Source organism: Bombina bombina, chromosome 4, assembly GCF_027579735.1.
Source record: "Bombina bombina isolate aBomBom1 chromosome 4, aBomBom1.pri, whole genome shotgun sequence".
Lineage (NCBI taxonomy): Eukaryota > Metazoa > Chordata > Amphibia > Anura > Bombinatoridae > Bombina > Bombina bombina.
Window position 1 is genome coordinate 674,788,779 of NC_069502.1, and position 16,017 is coordinate 674,804,795.

At 38.3% G+C, this 16,017-nt stretch overlaps 1 protein-coding gene and 1 long non-coding RNA gene across 2 annotated transcripts in view; both read left to right on the forward strand.

The window, feature by feature from the left end:
• The window catches only part of ROS1 (ROS proto-oncogene 1, receptor tyrosine kinase), a 474,496-nt gene that overhangs the window by 233,694 nt on the left and 224,785 nt on the right, over window positions 1–16,017 (forward strand). The window contains exons 24-27 of the mRNA XM_053712162.1: window positions 17–303; window positions 710–856; window positions 8,537–8,716; window positions 10,824–11,041. Of these exons, the coding sequence (XP_053568137.1) occupies window positions 17–303; window positions 710–856; window positions 8,537–8,716; window positions 10,824–11,041 (832 nt within the window). The remainder of the gene's footprint in view (window positions 1–16; window positions 304–709; window positions 857–8,536; window positions 8,717–10,823; window positions 11,042–16,017) is intronic.
• LOC128656703 (uncharacterized) lies at window positions 240–10,956 on the forward strand. The gene is made up of 3 exons (XR_008402050.1): window positions 240–303; window positions 8,537–8,716; window positions 10,824–10,956. It is a non-coding gene; the product is annotated as an uncharacterized LOC128656703 (long non-coding RNA).

Here is a 16,017-nt window from a genome sequence, read left to right on the forward strand (position 1 = left end):
TCTCCTTCTTATTCAGCCGTTTATACTGGTTGGAATCCTGGAACACTGGCAACAGAATTTGGTACTATAATATTTTAAATGGCACAGTGAAGCCTGTAGTAGGTTATGAGACTAAAACAAATGATAATACAAACAGCTGTGATTGCGTTTTAAACCACGCTGAGTTGGGAACTGTAATGACACTGGATACCACTGATAGCACAAATCCAAATATCTATTTCCTATGTAATAACACTGATGTCTGGCTTGCTGATTTGGAAGGATGTCATTGTTTAAAACTAATCACTTTACCACTGATTTCTGGTAAGTATTTTATTTTTAACAACTCTAAAAACAACTTGTTTAAAAATGATCCTCCCTCCAAGCTGTCAGGATACCGGGCAAGTCAAGTCAAGGCCTCAGTGGCATATATAAAATATCAACAAGGTACAGTCCACTATATCATCAGTTAAATTCAGATTACCTCACAAGAGTAGGAATTCAGAAAACTATGATAAAAAGGGGAATGCCAGAAAAGGAAATTCATGACCTTGAGGGCAAACTAGTTTATCCAATATACAGTTATATGTCACCATGCCACTCAGGAAGACTGCAGTCTCAAATCAATCTCTGTACAAAACATGTTTACAAAAAACAGTGTACAAACTGCGTTAACAAAAAACCCCCACTGTACAGACTGTTATTTCCAAGCCTCTCTTTCACTGTGCAGAATGGGTTTTCTCTTTAACACATTTCTATAACTGTAATCAAACAAGACCAGGAAAATACTTAGCACCAGATAATGACGACATGATTGCCAAGAGAAATCCTGTTTCTATAGACAAGAATAGTGTACTTTACTATCCTGAAATAGCAAGTATGAAATAAAAACAAACATGTTAAGAGCGAGATTGCTAAATACCATTTCTTAATGTTGCAGTCATGATTTCCATTTTAATGCGTTTCCTACAAATCTGGTTAGCTTTATGGATTATCATGTATCTTTCTATAAAATACACACACACACACACACACACACACATATATATTATATATATATATATATATATATATATATATATATATATATATATATATAGACGGTATATATATATATATACAGTATATATAGATTTATATATATATATATAAAAATATATATATGTTGCAGGTAAAGTCAGATATTGAGTAATCCTAGGATTATCTGGGTAAAACGGACATTACTCAAGCAGCTGTTGGTAAAGCCCGATGTAAGATCATAAATCCCCTCAGAGTGCATGCCCACCGCATCACTGCATTAAACATATATACGATGTACTGTAATTCCCCCAACTTCACTGTCTTTTTTACCTCTGCCTGGTGGGGGTTCAAGGGGGGCATAGCCCCCCATGTAAACCTCATTTCCCAAGGTTCACTTGGGGTGGATGCCAGAAGATCAACCCCCCAGGCGGAGGACAAAAAAAATTGTGTAGATGGGGGAATTACAGTACATCGGGCTTTACCCACAGTCACTTGGGTAATGTCCGTTTTACCCGGGTAATTTTAGGATTACCCAGATATCTGACTTTACATGTAACATATATATTTTATATCTATATCTCTCTCTCTCTCTCTATATATATATATATATATATATATATATACAGTATCTCGCAAAAGTGAGTACAACCCTCACATTTTTGTAAATATTTTATTATATCTTTACATGTAACAACACTAAATAAATGACACTTTGCTACAATATAAAGTAGTGAGTGTACAACCTGTATAACAGTCTAAATTTGCTGTCCCCTCAAAATAACAACACACAGCCATTAATGCCTAAACTGTTGGTAACAAAAGTTAATACAACCCTAAGTGGAAATGTCCAAACTGGGCCCAAAAGTGGCAATATTTTGTGTGGCCACCATTATTTTCCAGCATTGCCTTAACCCTCTTGTGCATGATGTTCACCAGAGCTTCACAGGTTGCCACTGGAGTCCTCTTCAACTCCTCCATGATGACATCACAAAGCTGATGGATGTTAGAGACCTTGCACTCCCCCACCTTCCGTCTGAGGATGCCCCACAGATGCTCAATAGGTTTAGGTCTGGAGACATGCTTGGCCAGTCCATCACCTTTACCCTCAGCTTCTTTAGCAAGGCAGTGGTCATCTTGGAGGTGTGTTTGGGGTCGTTATCATGTTGGAATACTGCCCTGCGGCCCAGTCTCCGAAGGGAGGGGATCATGCTCTGCATCCGTATGTCACAGTCCATGTTGGCATACATGGTTCCCTCAATAAATTGTAGCTCCCCAGTGCTGACAGCACTCATGCAAGGCCAGACCATGAAACTCCTACCACCATGCTTGACTGTAGGAAAGACACACTTGCCTTTGTAGTCCTCACCTGGTTGCCGCCACACACACTTGACACCATCTGAACCAAATAAGTTTATCTTGGTTTAATCGGACCACAGGACATGGTTCCAGTAATCCATGTCCTTAGTCTGCTTGTCTTCAGCAAACTATTTGCAGGCTTTCTTGTGCATCATCTTCAGAAGAGGCTTCCTTCTGGGAGGACAGCCATGCAGACTAATTTGATGCAGTGCGCGGTGTATGGCCTGAGCCCCCACCACTTCAACCTCTGCAGCAATGCTGGCAGCACTCATATGTCTATTTCCCAAAGACAACCTCTGGATATGACGCTGAGCATGTGCACTCAACTTCTTGAGTGCAGGCGAGGCCTGTTCTGAGTGAAACCTGTCCTGTGAAACAGCTGTATGGTCTTGCCCATTGTGCAGCAGCTCAGTTTCAGGGTCTTGGCAATCTTCTTATAGCCTTGGCCATCTTTATGTAGAGCAACAATTCTTTTTTTCAGATCCTCAGAGAGTTCTTCGCCATGAGGTGCCATGTTGAACTTCCAGTGACCAGTATGAGAGAGTGTGAGAGGGATAACACCAAATTTAACACACCTGCTCCCCATTCACACATGAGACCTTGTAACACTAATAAGTCACATGACACCGGGGAGGCAAAATGGCTAATTGGGCCAAATTTGGACATTTCCAATTAGGGGTGTACTCACTTTTGTTGCCAATGGTTTAGACATTAATGGCTGTGTGTTTAGTTATTTTAAGGGGACAGCAAATTTACACTGTTATACAGGCTAAACACTCACTACTTTACATTGTGTCATTTCTTCAGTGTTGTCACATGAAAAGATATAATAAAATATTTACAAAAATGTGAGGGGTGTACTCACTTTTGTAAGATACTGTATATATATGCACATATATGTAACATATATATAAGCCAGCTGCACAGCTTTCAGAGACTCAGGCAGCTAACCCTGACAAGCTAGAGTGCAAAGCCCATAGGGAAAATTACAAAACAAATTAATCAGCACAACACATAGAGAAAGTTTGACTCTCTCTTGCAAACACACAGCTAAGATTAAAAGCATAAATGGAGGGCGGAGCCAACTATCAAACAGGGCAGACGCAGGTTTTGTGAGCTCCTGCTTTAACAATCTTTGACAATCTTTAAAAGCTATTTAATTACCCTAAAACGCTACTCCTGCAAAGGTGACACCAGCCCTTATCATAAGCATAACAATCCACACTTGGGAGATTGACTGGACCTCATATTAACCCAGAATGATGGACTCTGAGATCATTGAAGCCTTCTCCATGCTGAGTTACCGCATGGATACACAGTTCAGCATTCTACTCAAGTGCATATCACTAAAGAGTGAGACAACTCCTGATGTAACAGCTGGAGATATTAACATCTCTCACCCTTGGACTGGGACTACATACCGGCAGGATTCAATGGCTGACCCGGACATCATTATCCTCCCCCGACAGCCTGTAATCACATGTGACCTCTCCGTTACTTGCCTGGCTTCTGCCTTGGAGCAGCCGGCCGAGGTAGGGGTTCAGGTAAACTCAACTCCGTCTATTACTATCAAGGATGTCCCTTCCAATGTCTGGGACTTACCAGCTACGCACCCGCCCCTTCTTAAAGAGGAGACCGATATAGAGGGGAGAGAACGGCATTTAGCAGCAGGCTTGTGTAACTGGTTTGAGCTGTAGCCTAGTGATATGAGCAACGAGCCTGGGCACTTACCGCACTGCAAATTACCCTGGCACAGAGATAAACCAAACCGGGACTTGAGTGATTTCACTGCCCTCCAGAGCCCTTACTTACCTATCGGCTGCCATTTGATCCCTCTACTCCGAGCCCAGAGTTTAGATCATAGGACACTATCTGGGAACAGGCATCATTTCCAGGTTCAGATATCCACAACGCGACAAATACAGGAGTTGTTGCGGACTGGGATAGGCTAACAACACTTACATATACAGAGAGATGCCATCTTGTCTGACACTGAACTTACCTCCCAGTTCTGCATACCAGTCACTTAAACTAGCGTTTTATGCATATAGCCCTATACCTAAAAAAGCTGAATGTTATATGACTTTTTGATAATGGTTTAACTACTTGTAATATTTATGTTTCATCTACAATTGAGATACCCTCTCTATACCTCATGCAACTTCAGAAAGTCTCACCCTGCACTAGCTGTAAGACCTCCATGTAGAGTCCTTAGATAATCACCTCAGTTATTAATATTTATTCATCTCTAATTGATGTTTGAGGGTGATGTGGTTTTGTTTATGATACTTTTGCTGGGCTTGTTTTTTTTTTTTTTTTTTCCTTGTTGGAGATAGTTCCAGTTACCATTATATCTTATTCTAAGATGAACCCTTGCTTTACTGGGCTCTGCAGGAAGTTTTGATGGGGTAATATAATGTTTATGCTTGTTTCTCTCATTGGCTATTGCTAGTGGGGATCTACTGTTATATAATATCCTCAGCAGAACTAGCTCTACGGTACAGTACAAACTCTACTACTTTATAACCCAGACTATTATGCCTAGGTAAGATACTAGCCTGTACTAGCAATATAGATACAAACCACTATCCCACCTTATTACTTATCATATGCAAGCTTATTCATTCTTATTGTTTTATGTTTTTGAAGTTCACATAACTTGAATATTTAAATTTTGTTATTTGGGCCTTATAGTTATGTCATGATAAACCAGCTCACATTCCTCCTTATTTATTGTTGCATATTACGTTTGTTTGTTAGCTAGCTATCTTATCACACTATATGCCATTGCTATGGCCTTAGGCTAGTGGAAGTATAGCTCCAGGAAGATTGCCCTCCGACTAACATCTCCCCCGCATATTCTTCACACTATTCCACTTTTATATGCAATGAGTATTTTCATCCTCCTTCTTTGAGTCCCCCTCCTCATATAATTAAATAGCCCTTTAGCCTACACCTCTATAACGTGTGTAGCCCCAGGAAGATTGTCCTCCGACTAACATCTCCCCTACATATTCTTCACACTATTCTACTCTTCTACGCATTTTTGGTCCCTGCATACAATTTACCTAGGTACCATACTAATATTTAAGCTCCTGAAACTAGTATTTACCTTATTGGAGGTGCAACACCCTACTCTCTTTAGCTAGTATATATACCCTTGTTTTTATTTTTATGCTCATCACCTGTTACTATATAGTCTAATAAGCTTGATTTTTGTCCATATGTCAGAGTCTCAAATCGTGCTGGCCTCAGCTCCTAGTGAAACCATATTCTTTTATTTTAACATTAGCTTAGCTAGTAACTTTGAATTACACACATTCTATAGTATGCATACCACTTCTCTATAATTTATCTGCCATGAGTATTTTCATCTCCTTCTTTGAGTCCCCCACCTCATATAATTAAATAGCCCTCTAGCCTACACCTTTATAACGTATTGATTGGCTCCGCCCTCCCATCTCCCCTTTATTATAAGCGGCTTTGGTCCGCTGCTCCCCCCCCCTTATATACAGGCCTATGGGAGGCCTGACAACAGCCAACTCCCTACCTCTTACTTTTATTTAACTTCTAGAATGCCTTTATTGCAGAGTGGGGATCATTAGTTTTCAGTTGCAAAAAAAAAATAAAAAAAATTAGGCAACTATATATGTTCCAGTCACACATGTTTTTTATTTACAGTTTTACATTTCATATTAGAGATCACAATAGCAGTATTATAACTTATGTTCATCCTTATTTTTCTGTTTTTGACCTAGCTATTTATCTCATGCCACTGATCCCAACTTCCATACATGTATGGCACTACTATGGATGGGACGCTGTGATAACAAATACTATTCTAGCACACCAATGTCTTAATTAATTCTTGTTTACTCTTCATATGTGAAATGTATAAAAAAAAAAATTTCTGTATCTACTGTTCTGTGACTGGATATATTCTTTACGTTGTTAATTTTCAATGCCTCAATAAAAAATTATTTTCAAAAAAAGCATAAATGGATGGCTTAGTTACAGCATCTGGCCAAAGGGTTTAAGCCAAGTACCACATCAAGGTTCCTTCCTGGGTCCCTAGCTACAGCTATACAATAAATGCTTTCAATCAAATAAACTGAGATCTACACAAGGGTGCACAGGTCTTAAGTAATTTACCTAGACTCATACAAAATACATAACATATATGTGTCTGAATCTAAAATAGCATTTGTAGCTGTTTAAGAGTATATTGCACATTCACAAGATTATAGATTAATATATATGTATATATATATATATATATATATATATATATATATATATATATATATATATACTGTATATATATGCTAGAGAATTGGCTCAAAGTTTCCTTTAGGGGGCACTATGTGGGGTGGACAATCTGAAGCAGCAGGTTTACCTAGTTTAAAAAAAATAAATATACAAGAAAAAAACAGATCATAACCCATGCTACCAGTAAGAAGACAAATTCTAACCTACACAAAACAGACTAGTTGATGTGTGTACAATTATCCTTCATGTAAATGATGATACACTGTATCCAACAATAGTTTATATGTTGCTAGTAGATGTCAAACTGAAGACACAGGGGCCCATTTAACAAGCTCCGTAGAGAGCTTGTGGGCCCGTGTTTCTGGCGAGTCTTCAGACTCGCCAGAAACACAAGTTATGGAGCTGCGGTCTAAAGACTGCTGCTCCATAACCCTGTCCGCCTGCACTGAGCAGGCGGACAGGAATCGCCAGAAATCAACCCGATCGAGTACGATTGGGTTAATTGACACCCCCCTGCTGGCGGCTGATTGGCCGCGAGTCTGCAAGGGATTGTGTTGCACCAGCAGCTCTCGTGAGCTGCTGGTGCAATGCGGAATACAGAGAGCGTATTGCTCTCCGCATTCAGTGAGGTCTTGCGGACCTGATCCACAGTGTCGGATCAGGTCCGCAAGACCTTTCTGAAATAAGGGCCACAGTATCCACAATATACTCACACAAAGTACCCTCAATCCTATGAGGTAAGAGTTAGGGAGAGAAGTTAATCACCACAATGATATTTTAATCAACCTCAGTGATGAATCCTTTAGGAGTATGCCAAATGAATGCAATGTGCAGTATTTCCTCAAACACAAAGACAAGAGGGAACCAACATAGTGTGTACTGATGTATTGCCTCATAACAAGTATAAAATATTACAATGCACTCACATATATCAACCTCATTATTATGAGGTATATGTCAAGCCTTGAAAATAAAATGCTCCGATATGTGCCAATGTTTTACTCCCTGCTTTTGTTCAAAAGCTTGTAGGGTAAGCTTTAATGGTCCTCCAATCATTATTGTCACCAATGCCGCAGGACACCACTCAATCCTTACACGTTCCGAAAGGGAACACACTTCTTCATCAGAGGTAAGTCTTACTTGTTATGTGGCAATAAATCAGTACACTCTATGTACTAGGAGCTGGTCAATTTTTGGTTCAGCACCCTGGGTAGCGCTTGTTGATTGGTGACTACATTTAGCCACTAATCAGCAAATGCTACACATGTGCTGAATACAAAAATCGGCTCCTAAGCTTACATTCCTGCTTTTCAAATAAAGATACCAAGAGAACGAAGAAAAAATGATAATAGGAGTAAATTAGAAAGTTGCTTAAAATTGCTTGCTCTTCCTGAATCATGAAAGCAAAAATGTGGGTTTCATATCCCTTTAAATCCCCAAATTGCGTTGTATGTGTGCTTTATACTTGCTCACTGTTGTTTTTAGCCTGGATCCCTAATGTTTCCTATGTGGCATCTGAGACTTCAGAGTTGCTGAATGTAAAAAGCTATTTGGATAATTACACTTGTTGTAGAAATGATAACTTTATCGTCACGTAATGATAAGGGCACAAGGTCGGATTTAAATGAAAAATAATTTAGGTGAATCTCTTCCGAATTACACTCATGCTTTTGTATGGAAAAGTTATGTTCTATGGGAATGACAGTTCAATAACTTAAATGTACATACATGCATGATAGAGTGTTTGAGGAATTAAATCAATGTTTCTTTGTAATTTATACCTTGTATTTGATATGAAATGAAATGTTACATTTGGGGGAAAGGTTATTATATTGTGAAGCAAAATCTGTTTATTGATTGCTTATACCCCTTGCTGAAAATAATTTTTAATTATTATTATTATCTTTTTAAGAAAGTGCTATTATTACAAGTCTAGCAGTGGATGATAGCTTCATATACTGGAGCATAACAGACAAGACAAATGGATCTGTTTATCAAGCAAGAAAATTGAATAATATTCCAACTTTGCTCCAAAATCACACAGGACATATCCAAGTTATAGCATATGGTACTGCTTTGCAACCTTTTCCAGGTAAAGCCTGTTTCTAATTGCATTTATTTTGGTTTAAGCATTAACCATTTCCATTCATAGTAAAAGGGACATTGTACACTAGATTTTTCTTTGTATAAATGTTTTGTAGATGATCCATCCATCTGGGAGTGTTTTTGTAAAAATCTATAGTTTTGCTTATTTTTAACTAACATTGTGCTGATTTTCAGACTCCTAACCAAGCCCCAATATTTTAAATACTGATATGTACAGATTCCTGCTCGCTTCTGTTTGTCTAAAGGGTATTTTCGTATGCAGGGGAGGGGGGTAGTGTCTGCTTTTCCTGCTTTCTCTGCCCCTTTCAGTTGGTGTCCCATCCTATCCTCATCAACTAAATTGGGAGCTTCTAAGCAAGTTTTTAAAAGGTTTATACTGGATTTTTAGATCAGTTTCTGTGCATATTCTTCTTTATAGTAGTGTCTATTACATGCAGTTATATGAAAATTAGTGTATACTGTCCCTTTAAAAATATTTTATATATATTGATATAGTATATATGTATAATGAGAGAGAAATAAACTATATAGCCAAAAGTATGTGGACACCCATACTAATTATTGAGTTTAGGTGCTCTAGCACATAGTCATGAAATCTCAATAGACAAACATTGGCAGTACAATACTTACTGATTAGCTCAGTGACCTTAATCATGGCATTGTCACAGGATGCCTTTGCTACAATCAGTTTGTGAAATGTATGCTCTACGAGATCTGGTGCTATTATTGTGATGTTGAAGCATCTAGCAGTAACAACAGTCCAGCCAGGAAGTGGTAGACCATGTAAACTCACAGAGCAGGATTGCCGAGCACTGAAGGGTGTAGCTTAAAAAAATCACCTGCCATCTGTTGTATAACCTACTACAGAATTCAAGTCTGTCTCTGGAAGCAACATCAGCACAGGAGCTGTGCATCAGGAGCTTCATGAAATGGGTATTCATGGCCGAGCAACTGTACACAAGCTTCACATGAACATGTGGAAAGATTATGGTTTGTTTTTTAGGCTTTGGGCTAGGCCCCTTAGTTCCAGTGATGCAGCATATTAATGCTACAGGAAACAAATATATTTTAGACAATTGGGTGCTTCCAACTTTGTGACAACAGACTAAGGAAGGCCCTTTCCTGTTCCAGCATGACTGTTACCCTGGAAGCAAGAAGCAACGTCAATGAAGATAATATTTGATGAGTTTAGTGCGGAGGAACTCAAGAAGCCTGCACCAAGCCCTACACCTTTGGGATGAATTGGGTTGCTGATTAAACGCCAGACCTTCTTGTCCAACATCAGTGCTTAACTTCAAATATAATCTTTTGGCTGAATGGGCACACATCTCCCATAAGAATAGAGGAGTTACAGCTGTAAAGGGGGGGGGGGTAACTCTAACTCCATATTAATGTCCATGATTTTGGAATAGGATGTCCAACAATCTCATATAGTTATGATGGTCAGGTGTCCACATACTTTTGACCAAATAATGTATCTGCAATAGAAGAAAGATGTGTGACGAATACAATTTTTTTATATACATAAGTATATAATTTTGTTGCAGTACTGTGTATTAAAGCTGCATTCCTCTCTTTTTCACCTACAATAAATTCAAGTGTATTAAGTTTGCCTTAGTACTCCCTTAAATTAGTGTGATCCAAAATAATAATAATCTGATGTATACCCTGCTTCGTAAGAAATATTAATTTGTAGTTAATTAGAGTCCAGTTATTAAGTTCTGATTTTATGTTCCTACATTTTTTATGGAGTTGATTGCACCTTACATTCCTTCTATTTGGATCACACTAATTTGTATGAGTTTGGAGGTATAATATATTTGGATTGTATTGGTGCCTGTTTGTGCTGTGTTAATGGTTGTGTAATCATTATATGCAAACTATAATATATAAATATATAATAATTAAAACAATGTATTTATCTTGTATCATGTCTTCACATATATTTTTTTTTTAAACTGGAAGTGTAAGATAGGTAAATCACTCATTTACGGAACTATATGATTCATAAAGCTTTTTTTCTAGAATGGTTATGCTGTTTAGTCACTTTGTCCAAGGACAGTTATTCCTATTTGTTTGTGTCTCCTTTTCAGATGTAAAATGTCTATTACTGGCTATAAACAACTCTCTGCCAAAGATTCAGAGTGCAACAAACACCAGTTTTACTTTGGAATTACCTCCTACAGTGCCAAAAAATACCTGCCCTATAGCAATGACCACTCCAACATACCGAATTAAATACAAGAAATGTATTGTTCTTGACAGTGCTGCTGCAGACTGTACATATGATGGCTCAACAATTTTAAGTATAGTAAGATCATTTTAATTTTTTCTTTTGTACCACTGGCAGGGGAATTACTGTGTTGAGAAAATATTATTTGCTTGGGTCTATGGGTAAATTCTATGATATGTCACCCAAAGCACACTCTAGACCTTGCCAAAACCCTGCTCTATGTAGTTATATAATGTTTTATATTACTTGGATTGTACATAACAAAAAAAAAAAGGATTTGAAATGATTTTTTAAAATATACAAGCAAAACTATTTTTGCTCGCTTTCTAACTGCACTCAATGAATTACAAATTGAAAGTAAAAAGTTAGCACACAGGTGAAAGTCTGATGCACGCTAACTTCAGGACTTGAAGTGTTAACGCAGCTGTGTTAACTCCTTCTCCCATAGACTTCAATGGGCACACTGTTAAAAAAGAAAACCTTACACTTATCTCTTATGTACTACCATGACACTGCATTACACCAACTGCACTAAAGCCGAACATATTTCCATGATTTTCATTTATAAATAATTGGGTGTTTGGATCAGCAATTTAATTTTGATCTATCAAATAACTGAAGGCCACAGTAATATTTCAGTAGTGAAATGAGGTTTATTGGATTAATAGGAAATGTGCAATATGCATCCAAACGAAATTGGACAGGTGCATACATTTGGGCACCCTTGTTATTTTGTTGATTTGAATACCTGTAACTACCTAGCACTGATTAATTGGAATACACAATTGGTTTGGTGAGCCCATTAAGCCTTTACCTTCATAGACAGGTGCAATCATGAGAAAAGGTATTTAAGGTGGCCAATTGCAAGTTGTTGTTCTCTTTGACTCTCCTCTGAAGAGTGGCAACATGGGGGCCTCAAAACAACCCTCAAATGACATGATAACAAAGATTGTTCAATATAATGGTTTAGGGGAAGGCTACAAAAAACTATCACAGAGATTTAAGCTGTCAGTGTCCACTGTGAGGAGCATAGTGAGGAAATGGAAGGCCACAGGCACAGTTCTTGTTAAGGCCAGAAGTAGCAGGCCAAGTAAAATATTGGAGAGGCAAAGGCAAACGATGGTGAGAATGGTCAAAAACAGCCCACAGACCACCTCCAAAGACCTACAACACCATCTTGCTGCAGATGGTGTCACTGTGCATCATTCAACAATTCAGCGCACTTTGCACAAGGAGAAGCTGTATGGGAGAGTGATGCGGAAGAAGCCTTTTCTGCACACACGCCACAAACAACAACTTTTGCAAGAAGGTGCTGTGGACTGATGAAACAAAGATTGAGTTATTTGGTCATAACAAGGGGCGTTTTGCATGGTTGGCAAAAGAACACAACGTTCCAAGACAAACACTTGCTAGCCACAGTAAAATTTGGTGGATTTTCCATCATGCTGTGTGGCTGTGTGGCCAGTGCCGGTACTGGGAATCTTGTTAAAGTTGAGGGTCGCATGGATTCCACTCAATATCAGCAGATACTTGAGAATAATGTTGAGGAATCAGTCACAAAGTTGAAGTTTCGCCGGGGCTGGATATTTCAACAAGACAATGACCCAAAACACTGCTCAAAATCTACTCTGGCATTTATGCAGAGGAACAAGTACACTGTTCTGGAATGGCCATCCCAGTCCCCAGACCTAAATATCATTGAAAATCTGTGGGGTGAAGCGGGCTGTCCATGCTCGGCAACCATCAAACCTAACTGAACTGGAGATATTTTGCATGGAGGAATGGTCCAAAATTCCTTCATTCAGAATCCAGACACTCATTACAGGCTATAGGAAGCATCTAGAGGCTGTTATTTCTGCTAAAGGAGGTTCTACAAAATATTGATGCAATATTTCTGTTGGGGTGCCCAAATGTATGCACCTGTCTAATTTTGTTTGGATGCATATTGCACATTTTCTGTTAATCCAATAAACCTCATTTCACTACTGCAATATTAGGGTCCTTCAGTTATTTGATAGATCAAAATGAAATTGCTGATCCAAACACCAATTATTTATATATGAAAATCATGGAAATTGTCAGGGTAACGTTTGCATACGATTGTATATATATATATATATATATATATATATATATATATATATATATATATATACAAAACACGGAAGGGAACTGCACTCTCATACCGGACCGGGTACACATCCTATGACCCTGCAACATGCTCAGCCCTGGGTGCCACTGGCACTCACAGGAAGCTGTGCTGTCCCCAGAGCCACAAGCAGTTAACCCCAGACAGGTCTGGGTGCAAGAACCATAGGGAAAATTACAAAACAAATTAATACAAGGCACAGAGAAAACCCAGCACTCACTTGCAAGCTCTCAGCTAAGATTTAAAAGCAAAACTGGAAAGGTTAGTCACCGCATCTGGCCAAATGGGACAAGCTCAGGTACCACGTCAAGGTCCTCTCCAATACCTGAGACCCTAAAACAGCCACACAATGCAAGCTTTCAAATCCAAAGAAACTGAAAACAAAAAAAGGGTGCACAGGAATATGTAATCACCCTAGACATATACAAAACACGGAAGGGAACTGCACTCTCATACCGGACCGGGTACACATCCTATGACCCTGCAACATGCTCAGCCCTGGGTGCCACTGGCACTCACAGGAAGCTGTGCTGTCCCCAGAGCCACAAGCAGTTAACCCCAGACAGGTCTGGGTGCAAGAACCATAGGGAAAATTACAAAACAAATTAATACAACGCACAGAGAAAACCCAGCACTCACTTGCAAGCTCTCAGCTAAGATTTAAAAGCAAAACTGGAAAGGTTAGTCACCGCATCTGGCCAAATGGGACAAGCTCAGGTACCACGTCAAGGTCCTCTCCAATACCTGAGACCCTAAAACAGCCACACAATGCAAGCTTTCAAATCAAAGAAACTATATATATATATATATATATATATATATATATACATAATATATGATTATTTTTTGTAAGATATATCTATACCTATAATATATATATACATATATATATATATATTTAAGAGGAAAAAGAACATTTTCTTCTAAATGATGAATTTTTAAATGTAAAGTATTTATATTCAAAGCACAAACACATAGTTTAATATTATCCATTTTAACCCTTAAAAATATATTTTTATTTAAAACTTTTTATCATAATGTGTATATATGTGTGTAATAGTTTATTTTATTGTATTTGTGATGTGTTTTGTGTAACTTTTTTTTAACCCTTTACACTTTCTGTTAGTTCTTCAGGCTTGCTAATCTATTGAGCGCAGATTTTGAGCGCGGCCAAGCATAACCATTAACATTCATCTTGTAATATGTGCACTAGTTAGCACGGTCGTGAAGTTGCTTATCGATACCATTCTTGCCCCAACTTCACAATAATATGTATGAGTGTGTTTGGAGATTAGAAGGTGGAATGAAGTGGAAATGTGTCTTTTACACTATGAATGATGCACTTACAAATGTACTAAGAACAATAAATGAAGTTCAAGACAGTTGGAGTAATTTGAAATATAAAATGAGGATAATATTTACACAATTCAGCTATACCAAGTAACATGTATTACTGATAACAAATGCAACCCGTCCATTTCTGACCACCTAGAAAGAGACATGAAGCTGTAGAAAATAAAGGGATAGATTTCAAGTGGTGCGCTAACTGTTGCCTCGCAAGCGACATTGTTTTTTTCCCATCTTTTTGTTCATGATATAAATAACTATCGTATTACAAGTTTAAAATAAATGTGATCGTGATAGCACAATCGAGATTTACACTCGTTGGGTTAGCGCGACTAAAAGCCTTTTGAAGAGGGTAGTGTGTTAAATACAAGTTGCACTAAACACAACATAAATACAACATAAATACATTAAAAAAATTATAGTTAAACTCATATAAACACTATATGATAATAATTATTTATAGAAATATTTTTAAAAAGTATTAAGGGATTATATTCCTAAACCTGTTTATCTATATCTATAGATATACATAGCTATAGATATCTATTTTACTTTAAAAATAATAACAATTTAAAAAAAATTCTATGTGATGAACATAGGAAACTAAACATGATTTGTGTTTGCGCACATGAAGAATTACTAATCTCAAAGCATGCAATTATTAAACATACTGTAAAAAAATTCTAAATAATCCATACAATATATATATTTTGACAGCATGTATAATTATTTTGTTTTTTATAATTATTATTAATATTTTTTATTATTTTATATTCAATATTTCAAAAACGCGCTTTGAGATAAGTAATTCTTCATGTGCGCTAACCCGTCACCACGTTAGCCCTAAATCAAAAACACAAATTGCGTTACGCATATTTTACATTTCTATGTTCTTCACATAGAATTTTTTTTATTTTTATTAGTAAGCATATGTTTATATATATATATATATATATATATATATACTGTATATATATATATATATATATATATATATATATATATATATATATCTCCTATATTATAAAAGGCCAAGTGTTTGTCTGAAGCCGTCATGCGCAGTAGAGACAAACACTTGGCCTTGAGATAGGGAGCGCGAGGTACACAAACAGCTGTGAGGTCTGGGGAGCGCGAGGTAAGCTGATTGAAACAGCCTGTGGCAAGAGATATGGAGCGCGCTCCCCAGACCTCACAGCTGTTTGTGGCCGACGGGAGCGTTGCGATGGGGGCGTGGCCGGGCGTCGCGAGGGGCGTGGTCGGGCGGGTGTTGCCGCGATGGGGCGTGGCCGGGCGGGGTCCCGCGATGTGAAGACAGAGCCAGAGAGGGAGCAGGAGAGGGGGGGAGAAGGGCCAAAGAGGGGGGGGGGAGATAGCCAAAGGGGGGAGAGAGCCAAAGAGAAGGGGGGGGGAGAGCCAAAGAGAAGGGGGGGGAGAGCCAAAGAGAAGGGGGGGGGAGAACCAAAGAGAAGGGGGGGGGAGAGCCAAAGAGGGGGGAGAGAGAGCCAAAGAGGAAAAAGAGCCAAAAAGGAGAGAGAGCCAAAGAGAAGGGGGGGGGGGG